At 45.4% G+C, this 27837-nt stretch overlaps 1 protein-coding gene across 1 annotated transcript in view; it reads left to right on the top strand.

Moving 5' to 3' along the window:
* BRF1 (BRF1 RNA polymerase III transcription initiation factor subunit) overlaps positions 1-27837 on the top strand; it is a 261025-nt gene that overhangs the window by 126216 nt on the left and 106972 nt on the right. Inside the window, exon 7 of the mRNA XM_040412738.1 lies at positions 21207-21300. Within this exon, the coding sequence (XP_040268672.1) occupies positions 21207-21300 (94 nt within the window). The remainder of the gene's footprint in view (positions 1-21206; positions 21301-27837) is intronic.

Here is a 27837-nt window from a genome sequence, read left to right as displayed (position 1 = left end):
TCGTGTGCATGTAGCCTTATAGGGTCCATGCTGTATTGATTGGAGATCTTTAGGACTGTTAGATTATGTTTCAGACATGTTTTACATCTCTTATGCATCATATAGGAGCTGTGGCATTTTCTGTACTTGTTATTCTAAAGCTGGATTTACATCCAGATTGTCAGGAATGAATCTTCCTACGCTCTTCGTCAGGTCAAATGATCGGAGGTGCGGACACCTCAATCATCGTTCCCGTTCAGCCCAGGAACAATGATTTTGTATGGTGACAAGCTATCGCAGCAGCCATTGCTCGTCGTCGTACTGTGGAGGCGATTGCTGCATGTAAATGCAGAGCTTCACCTCCACTTAACGAGCAGCCAACTGTCGGGATAGAACGCTCCTTTCCAGAAAATCGGCTGCTCCTCGCAGCATCTAAATGCACTATAACAAGCAATAGTGTATATGCTGGCCTAGGCTGCTGCACTTGTCCTTGTGTTTACAGATTAAGGTGATAGATCCGCCTTAATGATGGTCAATGCGCCTTTTTACAGTGGTGATTAAGGGGCCTTATTCTTAAGGGAATGATCAGGTTAGCATGTTTTTATTTTATTTTTTAAACGGCTGTCTCACCTCATCAGCTGGCATTTATCCTAACCAAAACAATATTATAACACTTACCGATTAAGGCTACTTTCACACTTGCGGCAGGACGGATCCGACAGGCTGTTCTCCTTGTCGGATCCGTCCTTCCGCTATTTCGCCGTGCTGCCGGACCGCCGCTCCGTCCCCATTGACTATAATGGGGACGGGGGCGCAGCACGGCAGTGCACGGCGAAAGGCCGCCGGACTAAAAGTCCTGCATGTCCGACTTTTTAGTCCGGCCTCTCACCGCGAACTGCCGTACTGCGCCGGAGCTCTGCCCCGTCCCCATTATAGTCAATTGGGACGGAGCGGCGGCACGGAGAAATAGCGTAAGGACGGATCCGACAGGGTGAACAGCCTGTCGGATCCGTCCTGCCGCAAGTGTGAAAGTATACTTATTCTATTTGTCCAAATTATCCTCTTTTCCTTTCCCCAGTCCATTCTGGCATCTCCTGGTTATGGCCACTCTGCAATCCAGCAGCAGTGGACATGCTTGCACACTATAGGAAAAAGTGTTGGCCTCTGGTGGCTGGGATTATCCATGGGCATGCACGCGCAGCAGCTCCCTCCCCGGCCACCTCAAATTGTTGCTTCTAAGGCTCCATTCACACGTCCGCAATTCTGTTCCACATTTTGCGGACCCATTCATTTCTATGGAGCGGCACGATGTGCTGCCCGGATCCGGAATAGCAGACCTGTACTTCCGGGTCCGCAATTCCGTTCCCGAAAAAAATTGCGGACAAGAATAGGCATTTTCTATTAAGTGCCGGCGATGTGCTGTCCGCAAAATGTGGAACGCACATTGCCGGTGTCCGTGTTTTGTGGATCTGTGGATCCGCAAAACACTTACGGACGTGTGAATGGACCCTAATTTGTGTAAAACTGCTCCAGGGCATGCGCAGTGTTGGAGCGGTTCTACACAGCTAAGGCCGCTCCATTCCAGCGAAGCCTCGAGTGTGCACAGGCAAGCTAGGGGGTGCCATCAATCATACATAATCACTGTCCCCTTACAAAACAAAAAGTTCAGGGCTAGCGAGCATCGGCAGCTGAGACAACCCGTTTAAAGGGAACCTGTCAGACAGAACTTGGTGTCTGAGCTGCAGGCAGCATGTTATAGAGCAGGAGGAACTGAGCTGATTGATTTATAGTTTTATGGAAAAAGATTCAGTAAAACTTGTATTTGATACATATAAATTCCTGCTCATTCTGGGCTTAAGTCCAGGAGGCGGTCCTATCAGTGATTGACAGCTCTCTCTGTATACACAGGCATAGAGGGAAGGCTGCTGATCACTGATAGGACTGCAGCTCTCTCTGTATACACAGGCATAGAGGGAAGACTGCCGATCACTGATAGGACTGCAGCTCTCTCTGTATACACAGTCATAGAGGGAAGGCTGCCGATCACTGATAGGACTGCAGCTCTCTCTGTATACACAGGCATAGAGGGAAGACTGCCGATCACTGATAGGACTGCAGCTCTCTCTGTATACACAGGCATAGAGGGAAGGCTGCCGATCACTGATAGGACTGCAGCTCTCTCTGTATACACAGTCATAGAGGGAAGGCTGCCGATCACTGATAGGACTGCAGCTCTCTCTGTATACACAGGCATAGAGGGAAGACTGCCGATCACTGATAGGACTGCAGCTATCTCTGTATACACAGGCATAGAGGGAAGACTGCCGATCACTGATAGGACTGCAGCTCTCTCTGTATACACAGGCATAGAGGGAAGGCTGCCGATCACTGATAGGACTGCAGCTCTCTCTGTATACACAGTCATAGAGGGAAGGCTGCCGATCACTGATAGGACTGCAGCTCTCTCTGTATACACAGTCATAGAGGGAAGACTGCCGATCACTGATAGGACTGCATCTCTCTCTGTATACACAGGCATAGAGGGAAGGCTGCTGATCACTGATAGGACTGCAGCTATCTCTGTATACACAGTCATAGAGGGAAGGCTGCCGATCACTGATAGGACTGCAGCTCTCTCTGTATACACAGGCATAGAGGGAAGACTGCCGATCACTGATAGGACTGCATCTCTCTCTGTATACACAGGCATAGAGGGAAGGCTGCCGATCACTGATAGGACTGCAGCTATCTCTGTATACACAGGCATAGAGGGAAGGCTGCCGATCACTGATAGGACTGCAGCTCTCTCTGTATACACAGGCATAGAGGGAAGGCTGTCGATCACTGATAGGACTGCAGCTATCTCTGTATACACAGGCATAGAGGGAAGACTGCTGATCACTGATAGGACTGCAGCTCTCTCTGTATACACAGTCATAGAGGGAAGGCTGCCGATCACTGATAGGACTGCAGCTCTCTCTGTATACACAGGCATAGAGGGAAGACTGCCGATCACTGATAGGACTGCAGCTCTCTCTGTATACACAGGCATAGAGGGAAGGCTGCCGATCACTGATAGGACTGCAGCTCTCTCTGTATACACAGTCATAGAGGGAAGGCTGCCGATCACTGATAGGACTGCAGCTCTCTCTGTATACACAGTCATAGAGGGAAGACTGCCGATCACTGATAGGACTGCATCTCTCTCTGTATACACAGGCATAGAGGGAAGGCTGCTGATCACTGATAGGACTGCAGCTATCTCTGTATACACAGTCATAGAGGGAAGGCTGCCGATCACTGATAGGACTGCAGCTCTCTCTGTATACACAGGCATAGAGGGAAGACTGCCGATCACTGATAGGACTGCATCTCTCTCTGTATACACAGGCATAGAGGGAAGGCTGCTGATCACTGATAGGACTGCAGCTCTCTCTGTATACACAGTCATAGAGGGAAGGCTGCCGATCACTGATAGGACTGCAGCTCTCTCTGTATACACAGGCATAGAGGGAAGACTGCCGATCACTGATAGGACTGCAGCTCTCTCTGTATACACAGGCATAGAGGGAAGGCTGCTGATCACTGATAGGACCGCCTCCTGGACTTAAAAGACCCGAATGAGCAGAAATGTAATGAATAAATTACATGTTATACCGAATCATTTCCCACAAAACTATATATCTGCTCTGCATCTCCTGCTAATGGTTCATGCACACGACCGTTGTTGTTTTGTGGTCCGTTTTTCACGGATCCGTCGTTCCGTATCAGAGTTTTTTTCCCCTCTGATTTAAGTCCTCTTCCGTTCCGTTATTCCACAAAACATATCCGGTATGGTTTCAGTATGTGATCCGTTTTCTGCAAAACGGAAACAGTAACTTATTATTTACCAAACACATGAGCAATATGGGCTGGGCATAGCATTTCTACAGTATGGATCCGCAAAATACTGATGACATACGGATGTGTTCCTTGTGCATTCCGTATTTATTTGCGGACCCATTGACTTGAGTGGGGCATCGGACTGTGAATTGCGGACAATAATAGGACATGCACTACTTTTTTGCGGAACGGAAATACAGAAACGGAATGCACACTGAGTACCACCATCCGTTGTTTTTGCGGGCCCATTGAAGTGAATGGTTCCGCATACAGTCCGCAAAAAAATAAAAATGGAATGGAAGCGGATAGAAAATACTTTGTGTGCATGAGCCCCAAATAACATGCCGCCCGCAGCTCAGACACCATGCTCTGTGTGACGGGTTCCCTTTAAGTACAGTTTTTGTGTGCTGCATAAATCATGAGCATTTATCTGCCGTCCCCGGCTGGACTACTCGCAGTCATAGGTAGCCTGTGAAATTCGGTGGGACTGGGCAGCAGCGTGCATTCCTGTCCACACCATTACACACATCATTTTACCTTCACATTATAGCGTTTTCTTCTAGGGAAAGCCTATTAAAGTTTTAATCTTACAGGGGGGGGGGAGAATGACCTTTCCATTCTGACCTATTCCGCGCAGATTATAGCTGTGCAGAGGCCATCCGACAGGAACATTTCACTAGGAAATATCGTTCTCATAAACGGTGCTTCCAAATGATTGGGCTTTTTTTTCTTTCCCCTCCAACACTTTAATTGCCGCGCGAATATGAAATGCATCATTGGGCGCTATGTGTTTTCTGTAAATGTGTTTTCCCTCCGTCGTCTAATCGCAAATACCAAAAACATTAGGAGCTGTGATGATTACGGATTGCACATTATTTATGATGTGTGGGCTCCATCTGCTCTCATTGTAAACTGTGATGACATTGTAATGCTCCCCTCGCTACCGACTATTGCATGTTTATTCTGCGGAGGCCTTTTTTTTTTCTTACTGTGTGCACTTTAAAGTATCCTAATGGGTCAATCCTCAAAATGCAATGTATACCAGGCCACAGTGTGAACGCGCTTTTAGTCCCTAAGATGTGCCGCTACTCGGACAATGTTCATATAAACCCAGGCTCTACATTATTGTAACACAGGTCTACCTGTGTCATTTGGCTCCCCCTCCTCCCCCCCCCCCCAAAAAACCCCCCCGAAAAAACAAACAAACCAGTGCATCTCTTGTCCATGGGGTGGTAAATCTAAATGGGTTACCCATGACTGATGTAAAAATGAAAATGCATGACAATCCCTTTCTAACCAGCCCTGTACCTCGCATGGATCCAGAGATCTCCACATTTATTTCTCTGCTAGATTTATATCAAGCTGACAGCTCAAGGGGAAAGTCCTTGCTGTTGCAGCTCAGGGGGCGTGTCCTTTCTGCTGCAGCTGTCTCCCTATCACAGCTCAGGAGGCAGTTGAAGGGTGAAACTGAGCATGTGCGGCCATCTCTGTGAGCAGGTCAAAGAAATGAGGAAAAGAACAAACAGCAGGTGGCGCTATACAGATACTTTTTTATTGAATAACTCAGTGGCTATGCTAAATTATTTTACTAATAAAGTATTTAGATCCAGGTGCTGGTTTGGGGGACAACCCTTTTAACCTGTTGATGACACTAATGCTCCATTTCCGGTGGTTGTTAATGGGCCTTATTCTACAATGCTGTGTTTTTCTGGGTCCTGCTCGGGGGTCTCATGCCGCATTGGAGCCGGTATTTGGCCTTTTACTCTGACACCGGAATCAGAGGAATTTCCTATCCCAGCGGTTTAACGCTTTGATTGATACGGAAGACTCCCCTAATTGGGTTACTGTAAAACCCCCATGCAGTTATCCGTGGTGATTCAGAATCTGGACCTTGTGTTGCATGAAAACTGACGACATCTGCGTAGAAAAAAGACACGAGCCTAGATTTGCAGAAAAAACTAAACTAAAACTGAACTGGCGAGTTTAAAATCGCTCATATGCATGAGTCCTGATATTAGGGCACATTGGGGCAGACATTACAAACCCCAGTCTTACTATAAAGTCTATTGGTGCAGAATGCGACAAATGTATAAATAAGCACAGGCCTCTTTAACAAATTTGGTGCATTTCTAGGCTGTCCGTGTTCCAAAAATGCAAATCTACGCCAGCTGTGAGCTAGGGTAGCTTTCAACTAAAATTTACGTCCCCTTCTGGCATAAATGATGGTAACAGCGCATTTACACGACCATAAGAGCTCCATGGCCGTGCTGCGGACTGCAAATAGCGCACCACAATGCATGGGAACTGGCTATGTGAATCCTGTATTGCACTGCGGACACATTGACTTGAATGGGTCCGCGATGCGTAAAATACGGCAAAAGGTAGGACATCACCTATCTTTTGCGGTGCCAAAGCAGGGAACAGAAAGCCCATGGAAGCGTTTCTTCGATCTGTGCCTCCGTTCCACAGAAGATAGGACATAACCGATCTTTCCCCATATCTTGCAGATCGCAGAAGTGAAAGGTGACAAACTTTGGCGCTGTTTATTTAGTGTGACACCTGAACAATTCCGAATAGGCAAAGAAAATAAAGATAAAATGGCTTTCTTTTATATTTTACATTTAGGCGATGCTCTTCTGGATCTAGTAATTTCTAACAATGCCGAGCTTGTGAGAAATGTCACTGTCCATGAAAACCTTGGTAACAGTGACCACAATATAATTATATTCCAGCTAAACTGTAAAAAACAAACTCGGGTCGGTAGGGCAAAAAGGCGATTTTCCCAGGGTTGAGCGCTGCACATCAGGACATAGACTGGGAGCAACTATTGTCACATAATGACACTAATGCTGAATGGGAGTGCTTTAAATCTACTTTGGGTAAGTATATTGTTAAATACATTCCTAGAGGTAACCAGTACAAGCGAATAAAATTAAACCCCTACATGGCTTACAAATAGTGTAAAAAGAGCAATAAATGACAAAAAGAGGGCATTTAAGAAATACAAATCGGAGGGGTCAGCTGTAACCTTTAAAAAGTATAAAGAACTAAATAAATGATGTAAGTGGGTAATAAAATCTGCGAAAATACACAATGAAATACAGGTGGCCAAAGAAAGTAAGAACAACCCCAAAACATTCTTCAAATACATAAATGATGGTAACGGGGTGTTGGTCACTGGGGATCAAGAGAAGGTAGAGCTCCTAGATGGGTTTTTTAGCTCTGTATATACAAAAGAAGAGAGGGCATCTCATGAGGGTGGTGCCATTGCTGTAAATACCTCAAATAACATACTTAACTGGTCGACTGTAGATATGGTCCTTAATATGCTAAAAAAATATATAAAAGTGAACAAGGCCCCAGGTCCAGATGGCTTACACCCTAGAGGTCTAGGGGAGCTCAGTTTAGTTATTGCTTTGCCTCTGTTCATAATATTTATTCTTTAATGACAGGCATTGTATCAAGGGACTGGCACAAGGTGAATGTGGTGCCCATTTTCAAAAAGGGTGCTAGGTCTTCACCAGGAAATTATAGACCAGTAAGCTTAACATCCATAGTGGTAAAAATGTTTAAGGGCCTTCTACGGGACTACATACAGAATTATGTAACTGTAAATAATAAAATAAGCGATAGACAACATGGTTTTACTAAGAACAGAAGCTCTCAGACTAACCGAGGGGAGTAGAAGCCTGGACAGAGGGAAGGCTGTGGATCTTGTGTTTTTTGACTTTGCAAAAGCTTTTGATACTGTCCCACACGGACGTCTAATGGGTAAATTGAGGTCTATTGGTTTAGAAAATATAATTTGTAATTGGATTGAAAATTGGCCTTATGATCGTGTCCAGAGAGTTGTGGTCAATGATTCCTACTCTGAATGGTCCCCGCTTATAAGTGGTGTGCCCCAAGGTTCTGTGCTGGGTCCGCTATTATTTAACGTATTCATTAATGACATAGAGGATGTAGTAGTGCTGTTTCTATTTTTGCAGATGACACCAACCTTTGTAGTACAGTCCAGTCTATGGAAGATGTTAATAAGTTACAAGCTGACTTGGACAAACTTACTGTTCGGGCCTCCACTTGGCAAATGAGGTTCGATATAGATAAATGTGGGGGGGCATGGCCGGACGCAAGTGAGAGGAGCTCCGCGGCTGTGACCACAGACCTGGACAAATTCTGGCAGATCCGTGACCATTTGAGCCGGACAGACACCCTGACTTAGCCCTGCAACATACAGCGACCAGCGCCATACGAATGGACCGAGCGGAGTGTGCAGAGGAGGCACGCAGGGAGCCGCGCTGAAAGCCGCTCCGGGAACTGGAGAGAGGGTGCCACGTGTGGGTTCAAGCAGAGGACCTGCAGCATGCTCTGAAGCCCAGATCCCAGATAAAGAGACGAGAGTGGGAGACCATGGGCGCTATACCTGAGGTGGAGGGAAGGGGATTCAGCCGCAGACATTACCAGCTAAAGTTTCCCGCCAGTCAGCCATCTTGCAGATACCTCCGCAGCGCTGGGGAAGGGGGCAGAAGCCTAGAGGGAACCAGACTCCTGCAGCAGCATATGCAGCAATATCCCCAATCACTCAGCAGCCCAGATACAGCCTCTTGTATAAACAGCCCAAGAAAGCAGGATCAAAATGCCTGATTTTACAATCGAACCACTGTTATGCATACAAAGGTGCCAGGCATCTCTCAAAAATCTAAGTCTTGAGAGTGCTACCAATATCACTGTATATATACAGTATGCTACACCATTTTGAGCCCTGAATTCTGCTCCGATTTTCACAGAACTGTCTACTATTTTGATATAACAATGGGGCCACAAAAAAACTGAGCGCCACAGAAAAATTGTGCAAATTTGCCAGACAACCAGAAGATGGGGTGCGGTCGCCATTACCCCAACGGAATATGCACACTAGAGCAAGTACAGCATCCGAAATACCAACCCAAGTAACTTCCCAGAAGGAAGATCAGGAAGAACCTACTCTTAAACAAGTAACCACTCAGGTCTTGAAAGCTAGACTTCCCTCACAGGAATACTGGACGAAGTCAAGATGGATCTGGGACTACAGCGCCAAGACCTGCATAACCTGCGAGAACGGGACCACACACTGAAGAACGTATATCTTGTATAGAGAATTCCACCGCTACTGTTCCAAGAGCCATCTCTGATCTTAATACCAAAGTGAAGCAATGGAAGCAGAAAGCAGACGACCTAGAAAATAGGCTCCGTAGAACTAACATTAGAATAATCTGATTACCTGAAAGAGCTGAAGGCCGGGCGCCGGATGAGTTTATAGAAAATTGGATGAAGGATCTTTTTTCCAGATGCAAACTTCTTCTCAGCCTATGCGGTAGAACGGGCCCACAGAGTACCAGAAAAACCTCCACCAGGGGCGCCACCCCGCCCCATGCTTGCAAGGTTCCTCAATTGCAAAGACAGGGACAGGATATTAGCTCTAGCTACAGTCCCTGACAAAAGTCTTGTCGCTTGTGTACAAATTGACCTGAAGTGCCGCTAAAATATATTTCTAATCAAGATTTTGTTACAAGAAATGGGTCATTTTAATCCCAACAGCTTTTGTAATAATGTTTCAGTGCAAAACGAAACTGACAAAAAGTATTCTAATATTCACAGCTTGGTAAAGCCCATTGAGTCAATTTTTGGCAAAACATAAGTGTTGTCGCCTTGTCATATGAGCTTCACCTGTGACTAATAATGGATCAATTAGGTCTCAGTTGTGTATAAAAAGAACCCCAGTACACTAGACCTTAACATCAACTGCAACTAGACCTCTGCAAACATGCCTAAGATTCACCCGGAGACATTGATTATCAAGAGGCTGAAGACCAGATCCACTGCTGATGTGGCAGACACCTTCAATGTGTCTCAGCATCAAGTTCAGAGGATAAAAAAAAGATTTGAAGAGACTAGAGACGTTTTGGACAAGGCCAGGTCAGACCGACCCCGCAATACAACTGCTCGAGAGGACCGTTTGTTGGCTCGAAAATCCAAAGCCAGACCATTTTCCACTGCAGCAGAGCTCCACGAGACCTGGTCACCGGAAGTCCCTGTGTCAACGAGAACAGTTTGTCTGATTCTGTCTCGAAATGGCCTCCATGGTCGAATCAGTGCCCATAAGCCAGCACTAAATAAAAGACAATTGAAAAACCGTGTGGCATTTGCCAAGGGCCACAGCCTGCTAAAAGGATGGACGCTGGAAAAGTGTCAGAAGGTGGATTTTTCAGATGAATCTTCTGTTGAATTACACCACAGTTGCCGCAAATATTTCATGAGACCTACTGGAACCCGCATGGAGCCGAGATTTACCCAGAGAACAGTGAAGTTTGGTGGAGGCAAAATCATGGTCTGGGGTTACATCCAGTATGGGGGTGTGCGAGGGATCTGCAGGGTGGAAGGCAACATCAATAGTCTAAAATACCAAGAAATCTTAGCTACCTCTTATATTCCCAACCATAAAAAAGGCCAAATTCTGCAGCAGGATGGTGCTCCATCGCATACTTCCATTTCCACATCAAAGTTCCTTAAGGCGAAGAAGATCAAGATGCTCCAGGATAGGCCAGCCCAGTCACCAGACATGAACATCATTGAACATATGTGGTGTAGGATGAAAGAGGAAGCATGGAAGACGAAATCAAAGAATATTGATTAACTCTGGGATGCATGCAAGTTTTCTTTGCAATTCCTGATGACTTCATCAATAAATTGTTTGAATCCTTGCCAAACCGCATGGATGCTGTCCTTCAAGCTCATGAAAGTCATACAAGATATTAAATTTGGATCTCACAGCACCACTACTTAATTTTCTGACATATTTTTGGATTTGCAGTAAAGTTGTTCAATTTCTGTATAGGCGACAAAACTTTTGTCTTGCCCAAATTTGACATTTATGTCTTGATTAAATTATAAATCTTTTTTCAGTGAAACTAATTTATTTCAGTGCATTAAACATCATTTGGGAGGGCTTTAGCTTTTCATATGAGCTATTTCTAACACCAATTGATTAATTAAAAGTCAGGTTAATAGCAGGAGTTTCTACAAAATAGAGAAGCGACAAGACTTTTGTCAGGGACTGTAGAAGGCGACAGGAAATTAAATATGACCATGCCAGAGTTCCCATCTTCCCAGATTTTTATAGGGAACTACAGAAACAATGTGCCACCTTCATGAATGTCAAGAGACGCCTGAGAGAAGCTAACATCCTGTATGGGCTATCCTGCCAAACTCAGAGTGGTGGACGGCAACAGAGCGGTCTTCTTTACTTCCCCTGCAGAAGTCTCCGAATGGCTGGCCCTGCGGTGAAGATCCCCGAGACGCTGAGGCTTCTGGTCACCTGACAGCATCAGCGGACTGGTTTGCTTTCATTGAGATATATGCTAATTGTTGTTTCTCCGAAATTCTTTCATTATAATTTTCCTTATCCTTGCTAATGATATAGGACCTTGTTATATACATGCACCTAAGTAAAATGGACACATTAGTTCTGTGGCCGCAGCCCGCATGCCTCTGCCAACTGGCATCATAGGCGGGGGCATCCCGGATTTACTGGCCTACAGTCTGAAATAAGAAATTATTACAGATCTAACACTCAGACAACATAACGTTGGGGAACACAGATTGTTCACAATTCTAGTTTTTCAGGTTTTACAATAATTATGTTCTATTCGTTACTTAAGTTACTCATGTAGCAATGTTACGTGCTAATTCATCCACTGCATTTGCCTTCTCTTGTGATCACGTATACCTGCCTCTGAGTCCATGGCTGAGCTAAAAATACCATCATGGAATATTAGGGGTTTGGGAACACCACAAAAGAGATCTATGGTGCTTGCTTTTATCAGACACTCTAATCCACAGATCTTTTGTCTTCAAGAATCGCATCTTATCACTAACACCTCTCCTGCATTAAAGAAACCTTGGGTTCAATGGGCCGCGCACTCATATCACACCTCTTCTTCACGAGGAGTATCCCTGTTAGTACACAATCAATTGCGCTGGGAGGTAAAAGACTTGGTCATTGTTTCAGAAGGCAGATATGTCTTTGTCCATTCGCTAATTGACAATGTACAATATACATTAATAGAGATCTATAACCCATCCCCAGGCTCTATGCAGGTTCTACACTTGGCTGCTACATTCGCAGCCACTTATCCACAAGCTAGAGTTATCTGCATGGGAGATTTAAACATGACGTTAGACCCCTCTCTACCGCTTTCTGGGAAATGTGGACCCAATAAACACAGCGACTCTCTCACGACCTAAAAGGTTTCTGATTGAATTTAGATGGTTGGAGCTCCTGGAGAGCTAAATACCCCACAGACAAGGTATACTCCTGCCACAGTGGCGGACATAACTCCTTAACCCGAATAGACTATATGTTGGGTAACGAGTTAGTGATGTTAAATCTACGTGCGATAACATACCTACCCAGGGGAATATCGAACCACTCACCGCTACTGGGCACACTGATGCGGCGCACACATTCAATAATGTACAGGATGAATATACAGTCGTGGCCAAAAGTTTTGAGAATGACACAAATATTAGTTTTCACAAAGTTTGCTGCTAAACGGCTTTTAGATCTTTGTTTCAGTTGTTTCTGTGATGTAGTGAAATATAATTACACGCACTTCATACGTTTCAAAGGCTTTTATCGACAATTACATGACATTTATGCAAAGAGTCAGTATTTGCAGTGTTGGCCCTTCTTTTTCAGGACCTCTGCAATTCGACTGGGCATGCTCTCAATCAACTTCTGGGCCAATTCCACCCGCCTCTTGAGGATTGACCACAAGTTCTCAATGGGATTAAGATCTGGGGAGTTTCCAGGCCATGGACCCAAAATGTCAATGTTTTGGTCCCCGAGCCACTTAGTTATCACTTTTGCCTTATGGCACGGTGCTCCATCGTGCTGGAAAATGCATTGTTCTTCACCAAACTGTTGTTGGATTGTTGGAAGAAGTTGCTGTTGGAGGGTGTTTTGGTGCCATTCTTTATTCATGGCTGTGTTTTTGGGCAAAATTGTGAGTGAGCCCACTCCCTTGGATGAGAAGCAACCCCACACATGAATGGTCTCGGGATGCTTTACTGTTGGCATGACACAGGACTGATGGTAGCGCTCACCTTTTCTTCTCCAGACAAGCCCTTTTCCAGATGCCCCAAACAATCGGAAAGAGGCTTCATCGGAGAATATTACTTTGCCCCAGTCCTCAGCAGTCAATTCACCATACTTTCTGCAGAAGATCAATCTGTCCCTGATGTTTTTGTTGGACAGAAGTGGCTTCTTTGCTGCCCTTCTTGACACCAGGCCATCTTCCAAAAGTCTTCGCCTCACTGTGCGTGCAGATGTGCTCACACCTGCCTGCTGCCATTCCTGAGCAAGCTCTGCACTGGTGGCACTCCGATCCCGCAGCTGAATCCTCTTTAGGAGACGATCCTGGCGCTTGCTGGACTTTCTTGGACGGCCTGAAGCCTTCTTAACAAGAATTGAACCTCTTTCCTTGAAGTTCTTGATGATCCTATAAATTGTTGATTGAGGTGCAATCTTAGTAGCCACAATATCCTTGCCTGTGAAGCCATTTTTATGCAACGCAATGATGGCTGCACGCGTTTCTTTGCAGGTCACCATGGTTAACAATGGAAGAACAATGATTTCAAGCATCACCCTCCTTTTAACATGTCAAGTCTGCCATTTTAACCCAATCAGCCTGACATAATGATCTCCAGCCTTGTGCTCATCAACATTCTCACCTGAGTTACCAGACGATTACTGAAATGATCTCAGCAGGTCCTTTAATGACAGCAATGAAATGCAGTGGAAAGGTTTTTTTTGGGATTAAGTTAATTTTCATGGCAAAGAGGGACTATATGCAATTCATCTGATCACTCTTCATAACATTCTGGAGTATATGCAAATTGCTATTATAAAAACTTAAGCAGCAACTTTTCCAATTTCCAATATTTATGTAATTCTCAAAACTTTTGGCCACGACTGTACATCCATTCTGGCTGAACCTCTTGGGATCAGCAGATGGAATCCCTTACTACGAGAATTTCTTGAAATACACGCGAACGAACCTAACCTAGCACTGACCAAACGTTCAGAGGTGGAGCTGGAATCCCGATGTACTACACCGGAACAGCAATATATTAATCACCCGACAGACACTAACAGAAACCCGGGGCTCCAAGCGGGAAGACTATATTTAGCGACACTTAAAGAGGACCTTTCACCATAATAAAACCTCTAAACTGGGCGCCGCTCTACGCATTTGTATAGTTAGTTTAGAGGTTTTATTATGGTGAAAGGTCCTCTTTAAGGACAAGGCTGATGGGAAATTATTTTTCATGAAACAGACAGCATTCAAACTGGGAAAACAATCAGCTAAACTACTGGCTCAATTAGTCTGTCATAACTCGCCCTTCTCAACGACTTTAGCAGTTAGAGACCCCGCAGGACAACTGCACAACACGCAAGAGGCGATTCTCCACACCTTTACACACTTCTACCAAGATCTATACAGATCTAGCATAACAGCAACTGAAGCGGAGATAGAATCTCGGCCTTTCGCCGCGCACTGCCGTGCTGCGCCGGAGCTCCGCCCCCATTATAGTCAATGGGTACGGAGCGGCGGCATGGCGAAATAGCGGAAGGACGGATCCGACATGGTGAACTGCCTGTTGGATCCATCCTGCCGCAAATGTGAAAGTACCCTTAGAAGAAATTACACAAGCAATATCAGATCTTAATATTGGGAAATCTCCCGGCCCAGACGGGCTCCCCGAATAAGTTTATGCTAAATATATGGAGGGTCTAGCTCCTCAATTATTATCCACCCTCCAATTCTCCAAAACTTTTATGGAAGCCACCATTATATTGTTACTCAAACCTGATAAGGATCCCTTAGACTGTGGCTCATACAGACCCATAGCACTACTAAATGTAGACTAGAAAATATTGACAAGAATTTTGGCCACACGTCTTAGGCTACTTTCACACTTGCGTACGGTGCGGATCCGTCTGGTATCTGCACAGACGGATCCGCACCTATAATGCAAACGCTTGCATCCATTCAGAACGGATCCGTCTGCATAAACAGCTTTTTTAGATCTGAGTTTTCACATCGTGAAAACTCGGATCCGACAGTATAGTCTAACACAGAGGCGTTCCCATGGTGATGGGGACGTTTCAAGTTAGAATATACTAAGAACTGTGGACATAACGGCCCGCTGCTGCCTGGCAGCACCTGATCTCTTACAGGGGGCTGTGATCCGCACAATTAACCCTTCAGGTGCCGCACCTGAGGGGTTAATTGTGCGTATCATAGCCCCCTGTAAGAGATTAGGTGCTGCCAGGCAGCAGGGGGCAGACCCCCCTCCCTCCCCAGTATTAAATTCATTGGTGGCTAGTGCGGACCCCCCCCCCCCCCCAGTATTAAATTCATTTGTGGCCTTCCCCCCCCCCCCCCTAATTAAAATCACCCCCGCAGCGGAGAGTTCCGATCGGAGTCCCAGTTTAATCGCTGGGGCTCCGATCGGTTCCCATGGCAGCCAAGACGCTACTGCAGTATACTTACCTGCGCTGTCTGTGGTCGGCCGGGCGCTCCTCCTACTGGTAAGTGAAAGGTCTGTGCTATAAGCAATGCGCCGCACAGACCTTTCACTTACCAGTAGGAGGAGCGCCCGGCCGGCCACAGACAGCGCAGGTAAGTATAATGCTTCTAAAATTGCTAAGTAACCATGGCAGCCAGGACTGCAGTAGCGTCCTGGTTGCCATGGTAACCGATCGGAGCCCCAGCGATTAAACTGGGACTCCGATCGGAACTCTCCGCTGCCACCAATGATTTGGGGGGGGGGGGGGAGATTTTAATTAGGGGGGGGCGGAGAGGGGAGGCCGCACGCACTGGCCACCAATTAATTTAATAATGGGGAGGGAGGGGGGCTCGCACTGGCCACCAATGAATTTAATGCTGGGGGGGGGGGGCCGCACTGGCCACCAATGAATTTGCAGAATATTGGCAGGAAATGGAATACGCTCTTGTATACACCGATCCAGAGCATCCCAAACATGCTCAATGGGTGACATGTCCGGTGAGTATGCTGGCCATGCAAGAACTGGGATGTTTCCAGCTTCCAGGAATTGTGTACAGATCCTTGCAATATGGGGCTGTGCATTATCATTCTGCAACATGAGGTGATGGTCGTGGATAAATGGCACAACAGTGGGCCTCAGGATCTCGTCACTGTATCTCTGTGCATTCAAAATGCCATCAACAAAATGCACCTGTGTTCGTTGTCTATAACATACGCCTGCCCATACCATAACCCCACCGCCACCATGGGCCACTCGATCCACAACGTTGACGTCCTCAAACCACTCACCCACACGACGCTACACACTCTGTCTGCCATCTGCCCTGAACAGTGAAAACCGGGACTCATCCTTGAACAGAACGCCTCTGCCACTCAAGTCGGTTACGACAACTAACTGCAGTCAGGTCCAGACCCCGATGAGGACGACAAGCATGCAGATAAGCTTCCCTGCGACGGTTTGACAGTTTGTGCAGAAATTCTTTGGTTATGCAAACCGATTGTTGCTGCAGCTGTCTGGGTGGCTGGTCTCAGACGATTATGGAGGTGAACATGCTGGATGTGGAGGTCCTAGGCTGGTGTGGTTACACGTGGTCTGCGGTTGTGAGGCCAGTTGGATGTACTGTCAAATTCTCTGAAACGCCTTTGGAGACGGCTTATGGTAGAGAAATGAACATTCATTCCACGGGCAACAGCTCTGGTAGACATTCCTGCAGTCAGCATGCCAATTGCACGCTCCCTCAAATGTTGTGACATCTGTGGCATTGTGCTTTTGCACATTTCAGAGTGTCCTTTTATTGTGCGCAGTCTAAGGCACACCTGTGTAATATTCATGTCTAATCAGCACCTTGATATGCCACACCTGTGAGGTGGGATTGATTATCTCGGGAAAAGGAGAAGTGCGCACTAACACAGATTCAGACAGATTTGTGAACAATATTTGAGAGTAATGAGTCTTTTGTGTATGTAGAAAATGTTTCAGATCTTTGAGTTCAGCTCATGCAAAATAGGAGCAAAACCGAAAGTGTTGCGTTTATATTTTTGTTCAGTGTATTTAAAGGGCTTCTGTCACCCCCCCCCCCCCCCCCAATTGTGCAATTTTCATTAGCCGACATTAGCTATTTGCTAATGTCAGCTGAGTGCAATCATACATGTCCTACCTTTTTGTCTGTGGCTTATATCTTGTAAAAATCATACTTTTATCATATGCAAATTTCTTCACTACCAGCAAGTTGGGTGTGTACTTGCTGGTAGCCGCCCCATTTGCCGCTTCTACACACGCCCCATCTCCTCTTGATAGACAGGGCCAGCGAGCGCTCTCCTCCTCCCGTTGCCCCTGCCTACTGAATTCCTGCGCTGTAACGTTCCTCGATCGGCGCAGGCGTGCTGAGTGAAGGACGCGCACTTGCCAGCTCCTTCCTCAGTGCGCCTGCGCAGATTACGTCACACTACACCCGGTAGAGAAGACTGCCGGCATCAGCGATAATCGGCAGTCTTCTTTTCCGGCTGTAGTGTGACGTAATCGGCACAGGCGCACTGAGGAAGGAGCTGGGAAGCGTGCGTCCTTCACTCAGTACGCCTGCGCCAATCGAGGAACGTTACTGCGCCGGCGTGGGAATTCAGCAGCAGACTGGGCCAGCGGAAGGAGGGGAGCGCTCGCTGGCCCTGTCTATCAAGAGGAGATGGGGCGTGTCTAGAAGCGGCAGATGCGGCGGCTTCCAGCAAGTACACTCCCAACTTGCTAGTAGTGAAGAAATTTGCATGTGATAAAAGTATGATTTTTATAAGAAATAAGGAACAGACAAAGGTAGGACATGTATGATTGCACTCAGCTGACATTAGCAAATCGCTAATGTCGGCTAATGAAAATTGCACAATTGGGGGGGGGGGGGGGGCTGACAGAAGCCCTTTAACGGAAACTAGGCTCTACAGAATGGGCCGAGCATCATCGACTGCATGCCCGCGATGTGGAGAACTAGAAGCAGACTTCTGGCACATGATATGGAGTTGCAGCCCAATAGCTACATTCTGGAGGGAGGTCACTGTTTTTCTCTCCAATTTGTTTCCGGTTCCGATAGACTGCACCTCTGAGATTTGCCTGCTGGGACTTATAAACAAAGATAACTGGGATCACTACATGATAATATTTTTGAGAGAGTCATTATTTATGGCACGTAAATGTATTGCCTGAGATGGTATGACCCCAGTACACCAACCCTATCCATGTGGAAATTACAAATAAATCAAATTATACCATATATAGTGTTGGTGTTTAAACCTCAAAAATTTTGAAAGTCTGGGGCCTATGGTGCAGCTTTCCGCACACGTTGTACTCGGCCTCGAGACTGCGACAGGCACTGTCGGCAGCCCAAGGATCCTCGGATCGGTCGGTTTAGTGGAGTCACAGGAATGTTCTGTACAAACTTCTAACAAAAGATTTTTACAGCAATGCAGTGGATGATTGAAATACATACACGAAATGGACCTGTTATACCTGTTTGTATTATGATATGCAACACGATTGTAAGATTTTGATGTTCTTTCTTATATGTCAATAAAAGAGTTTAAAAAATAAATTATATAGATAAATGTACAGTTATGCACTTGGGGGCTAATAATCTACATGCAGCATATGTCCTAGGGGGAGTAAAACTGGGAGAGCCACTTGTTGAGAAGGATCTGGGTGTATTAGTAGATCATAGACGAAATAACAGCATGCAATGCCAGTCAGCTGCCGCTAAGGCCAACAGAATATTGTCTTGTATTAGAAGCAGTATGGACTCGCGGGACAGGGATGTAATATTGCCACTATACAAAGCATTGGTGCAATCTCAACTGGAATACGTGGTTCAATTCTGGGCACCTGTCCATAAAAAGGATTCCCTGGAGTTTGAAAAAGTAGAGAGGAGAGCAACAAAATTCATAAAGGGACTGGAAGATCTTATGATTAACCTGTACAAATATATCAACAGACCATACCTAAAATATCAAGGGAAGCTATTTTGTGTTAAACCCCTTAAAAAAACAAGGGGCCACTCTCTACGCATGTGAAAAATAAAAGTTCAGTCATAAGAAGCGACAAGCAATCTTTACAGTAAGATCTGTGAATCTCTGGAATAGCCGCAGGAGCTGGTCACAGCAAAAACAGTAGATGGCTTCAAATAAAGGCTTGGATGACTTTTTATTTCAAACTAACATTGAGGCTTCTGACAATGTATAGAAATCTGGAGATGGACATTGATCCAGGGATTTGTTCCTTGGATCGATATAGCAGGATTACAGGTTGGACTTGATGGTCTATGTAGCATGTACCCCCAAACAGCGCCTAAAGACCCTCTCCCATGCCCTCATACTGACTTGTCAACGAAAATAATGATATTATGGCTGCTGAAATGTGGAGAAGCAAAAGCATTAGTACATCATTAAAAGAGATGGACAGTTTGTAAGAATGATGCCAGATATATCGTAATGTGTTTCTTGTATGTCGCACAATATGTTACCCCTGCCGTGCTGTAGAAAGTCCTCGGGTCCCCATCTGTGGGCTTCATAAACATCAGCACCTGTCCACTGCTGTGTCTATAGAGTTTAAGATTGCAGCAGTGATATGATTTACCCCATCACTGCTGTCTGTGCTGCCCCTGGATCCTCTTCTTGGACATGCATTGATGAATAGATGAACTGTTGCAATCAAGCGCAGAAGAAGATCCATCCAGGGGCAGCAAAGACAGCGGTGACGTGACTCATCCATCTAGACACAGCGGGGGATGAGTACTGATGATATTGCAGCCCGCAGATGGAGACCCGAGGACTTTCTGCAGCGCGGCAGGGGTAAGATATTGGGTGGCATGCAGATGTAAGTTACAGAAGAAATACATTATCTGGCGTAATTCTTTCTAATTGGCCCCTTTAAGACCCAACAGCATAGTCATTAAAAGGGTTAAACTCTCCTGCTTCTTGATAAGCTGCAAGATATATGTTTGATAGAAGGAGGAGACAGATGGAAGGCAGTGTGACTGGAGAATCAGACTACACAAGGTTTGTCTGTAGTCTGTTACCATGGAGACACACAGGTCTACACAGAAGCTGTAGACGCAAAACAATGGTATTTTAAGCTGCTTCATTTTCCATTCAAGATGCATTGGACAAATACATTGGATTCCAATGTGTTTATCGTATTTAAAGGAATTTCTTGAAGTTTTTAAAATAAATTTTCCTAACTAGTTATTGAGGACTGTGACCCACATTTACTAGTGTGAGTGCACCTAGACATAGTCAGAATCTGTGCCAAATGTTTGCACATTTTTTGGCTTGTCTAGAATAAATCTTTGCCTAGTTTGCCCAGGGGTGTGACACAGCGGGAAAAGGGAGTGAGGCCTAAGATGCCACGTTTTGTGTCAAAATTGCATCACAATGCGGCGCAAAATTCCGTTGCTTACTAAGTCAACCAATTATTGGTGTACAGTCTGACCAAAGTGTCTGTCCCTGCATCAGATTTCTTATCCAGCCTGAGACCTGTGATACATTAGGTGAAGGTCTAGACAACTTAGAGGATTAGTAAATCCACCCCAGTGTCTGCAGTTTTTCACGGAGTCGTCCTTTAAGGCCACCTTCAGATCAGTCTGGCATGGACGGCCACCAGTGATGCAGAACCATTATGATGCATGCAGAGGGCGGCACATTTCAGTTTTGCAGACTCCTTTGCCCTGGGTTTTCTTCTCCATGAAGAACATTGATCTCTTGTCGTGTGACTTGAGGGAGACATCATTTTCTTTGACCTTGAAGAATAAATCTGCTTTATATTTACCGGTGTATACGTAGGTCTTCATGGTTTACGTGATTTGCGGGTCTTTGAATGTCAGCGTTACATTGCTTCGCTTAATAAAATTTTGCTCTGTATTCACGATCCACTTCTTATATATTATCTTTCAATCGCCCCAGTATCAGCGACGCCAAAATGATAGAGACCGCTCAGCATTTCATGAGCGTTTTTCATCTCTGTAAGCTTCACTCCATTGGAGCAAGAGAGAGGTTTACAGCAATTTCCCAAGCTCACCAACTAAGAGCTGAGTTTGTAAACCTGGGTGGAGGCGAGTGCATGTGCTTCCTGCTGCCTAGAATACCAAGCAGCTGTTGTGAGTGCCTGCCGGTGATGTAGCGACATTCCCGTGCCCGACGCAGACCACCTCGTCTTGTTTTTTCATCTGTTTTTGCTGACTTTGGCTTTCTCCTCTCCGCAGCTCTCCTGGTCGCATCCAGAATGCACGACTTTCGACGAACTATTAAAGAGGTCATCAGAGTTGTAAAAGTGTGCGAGTCCACCCTGAGAAAAAGGTGAGCGTGTGACCAATTGACCTCAGACGTTGTCTATGAAATACCGGAGGTTCTGCATCGTTACCATGCTGGACAGTATTAACAATCATTGAACAGTCTGTGTATGAACACAATGGAAGGCTCTGCAGGTTTAAAGGGGTTTGCCCATGCCACACATTGGTGGCATATTGCTAGGATATGCCACTAATGTTTGATAGGTGTGTGTCCCACCGCTGGACCCACACGTAGCTATAGATTTTATGTGGGAGTGCTGAAAATGGCCTAGCAGCGCACTCGGCTATACTTGGAATTCCCGTAAAAATGAGTGGTAAGCGCACTTCGCAAGTGGGAACACCACTCCATTTTCTTCTACAGGGCCGATAGAAAAAGCTTGGCTGTTTTCGGCTCTCCCATAGAAATAAATGGAGGGCGTCCACTTTGTGAAGTTCTAGAGAGAGGTCCAGAGGTGGGACCCTCATCTATCAGACATTGGTGGCATATCCTAGCTTTAAAGGGTTATTGCCATCTTGGACATTGTCTGATAGGTGCGGGTCCCACCGCTGGAACCCGCATTTATACTTAGAACGGAGCCAGCAAAGTGCTAGAGGGTGAACCTCGTGTGCACTGCTGCCCTCCATTCATTTATATGGGTCTGCTGAGAATAAGCGAGTGGTGCGCTCAGCTATTTTCAGAAGTCCCATTGAAATGAATAGGAAGTGCATCGGCAGTCCCATAGAAATGAATGGAGGATGGCCGTGCACACAAGGCCCGCCCTTTGATCGGCGCGACTCGCACCTATACTTAGAATGGAGCCCGCAAAGTGCCAGACATTGAAGGCATATCCTAGTGATATGCCCCCAATGTCCAAGATCGGAATACTCCTTTCAGGCCTTATTCACATGGCAGTTAACGTCTGTGGGTGTATTCACATGTTTTTTTTTTTTTTTTTCAAGGACCATGAATACTGGTCGTCAAAAAATAGAACATGCTTTACAGCACCCATACCAGTAATGAGGGGAGTTTTTATTGGCAGTTTTTCGGAAAGGCATTCCTGAGTTTAACAGTTTTTATCAGTAGTTTTTTTTCTTCTACCCTGACCATTACTGATTCTCAAAGAGAAATGCTCCAAAATAATTCTGTATAATGACCCAACACTTGACCAGGACAAGCGGTCAGGTTCTGGTTGTAAATAGTGAATTAAGTGCTGACTTCAAAAGATGGAAGGACGGATAGAGATGAAGGTAGATGGCGATATAGATAGATGCTGATCAATAAATGTAGATTAAAAGAGATGGATGATGGAAAGGTAGAGACAGACAGACAGACAGATATGAGATAGATGCAGGTACACTAGGTATAGTAGTAACTATATAGACAAGACTAGCTGAAGGCGCCGGCTTCGCACGGGTATATTTAATCTATTTAATGTTTGTGTGTGTTGTTAAGATATCGACAGTATCCAATATAACAGTGACATCTACAGTATCCCACCCCTTTAACAGTGACCTCCACAGCGGCCGCCCCTTTATTAGTGACCTCCACAGTACACAGTCTCCTTAACAGTGATTTCCACAATAACCCGCCCCCTTAACAGTGACCTCCACAGAGCTCTATTCCCTTAAAATGTGACCTCCACAACACTCTGCCCCCTTAACAGTGACCTCTACAGCATCCCGCCCCTTAACACTGACCTCCACAGCAGCCTGCCCCTAGGGTGGCCAGAGGTCCGGTTTTAGGCCGGACAGTCCGGCTTCCAGACTCCCTGTCCTCCGTCCAGTGCAGGGCCTGGACGGACACAAGATATCCTTTTGAACAGCTCACTCTCAGACAGCAGCACTGTGCTGTCTGAGCATGAGCTGCAGGGAGAAAGTCACCCTCCCTCCCACCCCTGTAGCTGACAGAAGTTGATTTTTACCTTCAGGGGGCGTGGCTTAGCAGGGCCTGGGGGCGGTGTTTTTAAGTCCGTCTTTTGAGAGTGGCCTGAATGGCCACCCTACCTGCCCCTTAACTATGCCCTTCACAGCACTCCATTCCCTTAACAGTGTCATCCACAGCGCCATGCCCCTTTAAAGCTGACCTACAGCAGTGAAGAAAAATGGCTGGGTTGTTATGGAAACTTGGTGTAAAACTGTGTGTATGTGGAGACTAAGGGCCTGCGAGCTTCTATTGGCTGATAATGGCCATGTGACCAGGCTTCTATTGGCTAATGCGTTTTTTGGGAATATCTCAGGAATGGTATATCCTAGAGAGCTGAGACCCGGTCTAAAACCGTCCCGGACACCTGATGTGCCTGTGTGCCAAATTTCATGATTGTAAATGCGACGGTGCGGATTTCTTTAGCGGACATACTCACACACATATACTCAGCTTTATATATTAGATATTCTGTCCATACCTTGCCCTCATAGATCTCGTCACCATGACTGACGATAATCCTGTCAATGACTAAATCCTGCAGGCATCTATTAATGTGGAGGCATTATACGGCAGTATTCCACATCATCACTGGGGACCCGTTTCTCAGGGGCAGGGACACATGATTTCGGGCCCACAGCGGTTCATTTTACAGCTCCTGGAGTTCATTTTGACACGCAATTTTTCACTTTTGAATCCCAATTCTACCACCAGCTCAGGGGCACAGCGATGGGAATCCCCTGTGCCCCATCCTATGCAAATGTTTTCCTTGGCTGGTTTTGAGGATCCTGTTGTTTTTCGGAATGTGCAGGAGATGTGGGCCCCCAGGATTCTTTTCTGGGGACGCTAAATTGACAGTATGGTGGTACTATGGCATGGTTCAGATACATCTTTCAGAGAATTGTGACACTACGCAACTAAAATCAGATAAGATTCGCATGTAACGCTGATCAGCATACCATCCCTTTTTTAGATATTTCTCATCCACAAGAGAGGTGGCAGTTTATCAACAGAAATATATCGTAAATCAAATGCCACAAATAGTCACTTGTGATGGGAAAGTTATCGTCCACTGATTCTTAGAAAAGGCGTACCAAAGGGTCAATATTTTAGAAGATTAATAGAAGAAACTGTTCCACCACATTTAGGACACAGGCCAATGATATTCGTCAGAGGTTCTCCTGGAAAGGATATTTTGCAGAGAGTTTTTCAGCATTCTCTACAAGGTAATAGACGTGAGCTGCTGCACCCTAAGAATTAGGAAGATGCCAAAAAAGTGATTAGACTTATGGGTACATTTGATAAACAAAATAACATAGTAATGGGGCTCCTTAGGAGATTTTAGGGTGTATTTTATCAGATCCAGGGGTATTGCCATCTAGGACATTGGGGGCATATTGCCACTTTAGTTCAGTGGGACTTATGAAAACAGCCAAGCATGCTGCTTGGTGTAGGCATATGGTTAGACGGTAAACCCATGGGCTGATGAGGGGGAGCAGCCAATAGCAGGCCACGACGGGGACGAGCCCCCTTGAGGCTGGTCACCCTTGCGGCTTACTATAGAAAGGTTGTACAGCTAGGAGAGCAAAAAGTTTTAGGGCAAGAGACAAAGGTAATTTTTTAATTGCAATAAAATGTGGAGGAAACATCCAGTAGAAATGTCAGATGGATAATAAAAAAAACTCATCTTCTTATATAAATATAGCCGTTTTCATGACATGATATTTCTGCTTTACGTTGGCTCTAAATTCTCGAAGAATTGCGTTTAGGCTAAGTTCGCCCTATTGGACCATGCTGATTTAAAGGGAACCTGTCACCGGGATTTTGTATATAGAGCTAAGGACATGCGTTGCTAGATGGCCGCTAGCACATCTGCAATACCCAATCCCCAATCCCCATAGCTCTGTGTGCTTTTATTGTGTAAAAAAACAGATTTGATAAATATGCAAATTAACCTGAGATGAGTCCTGTCCCTGAGATGAGATAATCCTGAACTTTCCTGCTGTGAATAAGTAACATTTAAAAAAATAAATTTTCCATTGTGCATGCTTTGCTCCACATTTATTAAAGGGGTTGTCCGAGTTATAAAAAAAAATATATAGCACTGAAAATCTGATGGGCAGCAATATATAACTAAGCTAAGCAAGTTTTATGCAAAAAAATATATATATTTCCTAATTTCCCTGGTTCTTTTCTGGCCCTTTGTTTACATGCATTAAAAACAATCTCTGCCCCTCCCCCTGCACTGCTAAGGGAGTGGCTACAAGAGCTGCTCTGAGTGACATGTCTGCAGCATGTTGTATGTGTAGGACTACAAGTCCCAGCTGTATAATGACACTGCTAAGGGAGTGGATACAAGAGCTGCCCTGAGTGCTGGGAGAATCAACAGCAACTTGTAAGTGTAGAACTACAGTCATGGCCAAAAGTTTTGAGAATTACATAAATATTGGAAATTGGAAAAGTTGCTGCTTAAGTTTTTATAATAGCAATTTGCATATACTCCAGAATGTTATGCAGAGTGATCAGATGAATTGCATAGTCCTTCTTTGCCATGAAAATTAACTTAATCCCAAAAAAACCTTTCCACTGCATTTCATTGCTGTCATTAAAGGACCTGCTGAGATCATTTCAGTAATCGTCTTGTTAACTCAGGTGAGAATGTTGACGAGCACAAGGCTGGAGATCATTATATGAGGCTGATTGGGTTAAAATGTTAAAAGGAGGGTGATGCTTGAAATCATTGTTCTTCCATTGTTAACCATGGTGACCTGCAAAGAAACGCGTGCAGCCATCATTGCGTTGCATAAAAATGGCTTCACAGGCAAGGATATTGTGGCTACTAAGATTGCACCTCAATCAACAATTTATAGGATCATCAAGAACTTCAAGGAAAGAAGTTCAATTCTTATTAAGAAGGCTTCAGGCCGTCCAAGAAAGTCCAGCAAGCGCCAGGATCGTCTCCTAAAGAGGATTGAGCTGCGGGATCGGAGTGCCACCACTGCAGAGCTTGCTCAGGAATGGCAGCAGGCAGGTGTGAGCGCATCTGCACGCACAGTGAGGCGAAGACTTTTGGAAGATGGCCTGGTGTCAAGAAGGGCAGCAAAGAAGCCACTTCTCTCCAAAAAAACCATCAGGGACAGATTGATCTTCTGCAGAAAGTATGGTGAATGGACTGCTGAGGACTGGGGCAAAGTCATATTCTCAGATGAACCCTCTTTCCGATTGTTTGGGGCATCTGGAAAAAGGATTGTCCGGAGAAGAAAAGGTGAGCGCTACCATCAGTCCTGTGTGATGCCAACATTAAAGCATCCTGAGACCATTCATGTGTGGGGTTGCTTCTCATCCAAGGGAGTGGGCTCACTCACAATTTTGCCCAAAAACACAGCCATGAATAAAGAATGGTACCAAAACACCCTCCAACAGCAACTTCTTCCAACAATCCAACAACAGTTTGGTGAAGAACAATGCATTTTTCAGCACGATGGAGCACCGTGCCATAAGGCAAAAGTGATAACTAAGTGGCTCAGGGACCAAAACATTGACATTTTGGGTCCATGGCCTGGAAACTCCCCAGATCCTAATCCCATTGAGAACTTGTGGTCAATCCTCAAGAGGTGGGTGGACAAACAAAAACCCACTAATTCTGACAAACTCCAAGAAGTGATTATGAAAGAATGGGTTGCTATCAGTCAGAAATTAGCCCAGAAGTTGATTGAGAGCATGCCCAGTCAAATTGCAGCGGTCCTGAAAAAGAAGGGCCAACACTGCAATACTGACTCTTTGCATAAATGTCATGTAATTTTCGATAAAAGCCTTTGAAACGTATGAAGTGCGTGTAATTATATTTCACTACATCACAGAAACAACTGAAACAAAGATCTAAAAGCAGTTTAGCAGCAAACTTTGGGAAAACTAATATTTGTGTCATTCTCAAAACTTTTAGCCACGACTGTACAAGTCCCACCTGTATAATGACACTGCTAATACACACAGGATCTTCCCCCTACCTTGTGCAATGCTCTGTCTAGTCTGTCAGCTCCTGTGCCCAGCATTGTCTCCTCACTGCCTGCAGCTACCCAGTCTGTGCAGCTGAAGGGGTTAAGAATCCTAGGAGAGAGCAGACAGCCCGGCAGTGAAGGGGGGCGTGGCCAGCACAGTGACTTCTCGTTTACAGGCTTGTAAACAAACTTTATCAGAGCAGGGAGAGAAGCTGACATCACAGGTCATGTGACCCTCAGTCAAATATGATAAACCAGGCACTGCAGATAAAGTGAGTTAATTGTAAAGTTGTTATATTTGCCTAGTTAGGAACATAGAAAGAACAAAAAAATTACTTGGACAACCCCTTTAAGTGTGTTAGACCTCTTTTTTTTTTTATGCATCTGATAACGGGGTGTGGTCTACCGGAAAGTGGGCTTGGCTTACAATGTCACAATGTGTGCCAAAAATGCTCCAAAGTTTTGGTGCGTGATTCTGAAGCAAAGTTTGCCAACTACCAGGTGGCGCAAAGTTAGGGCAGCCAAACACATATACAAGCGGGGAGAAAGCTTCTGCCAAACAACTTTATAGAGAGAGGGGAGAAAGCTGCTGCCAAACAACTCTATACAGAGAAAGGGGGGAAAGCTGTTGCCAAACAACTCTATA

Source organism: Bufo bufo, chromosome 11, assembly GCF_905171765.1.
Source record: "Bufo bufo chromosome 11, aBufBuf1.1, whole genome shotgun sequence".
Lineage (NCBI taxonomy): Eukaryota > Metazoa > Chordata > Amphibia > Anura > Bufonidae > Bufo > Bufo bufo.
Note: the sequence above shows the minus strand (reverse complement) of the source record. Positions and strands in the feature narration are given on the sequence as shown.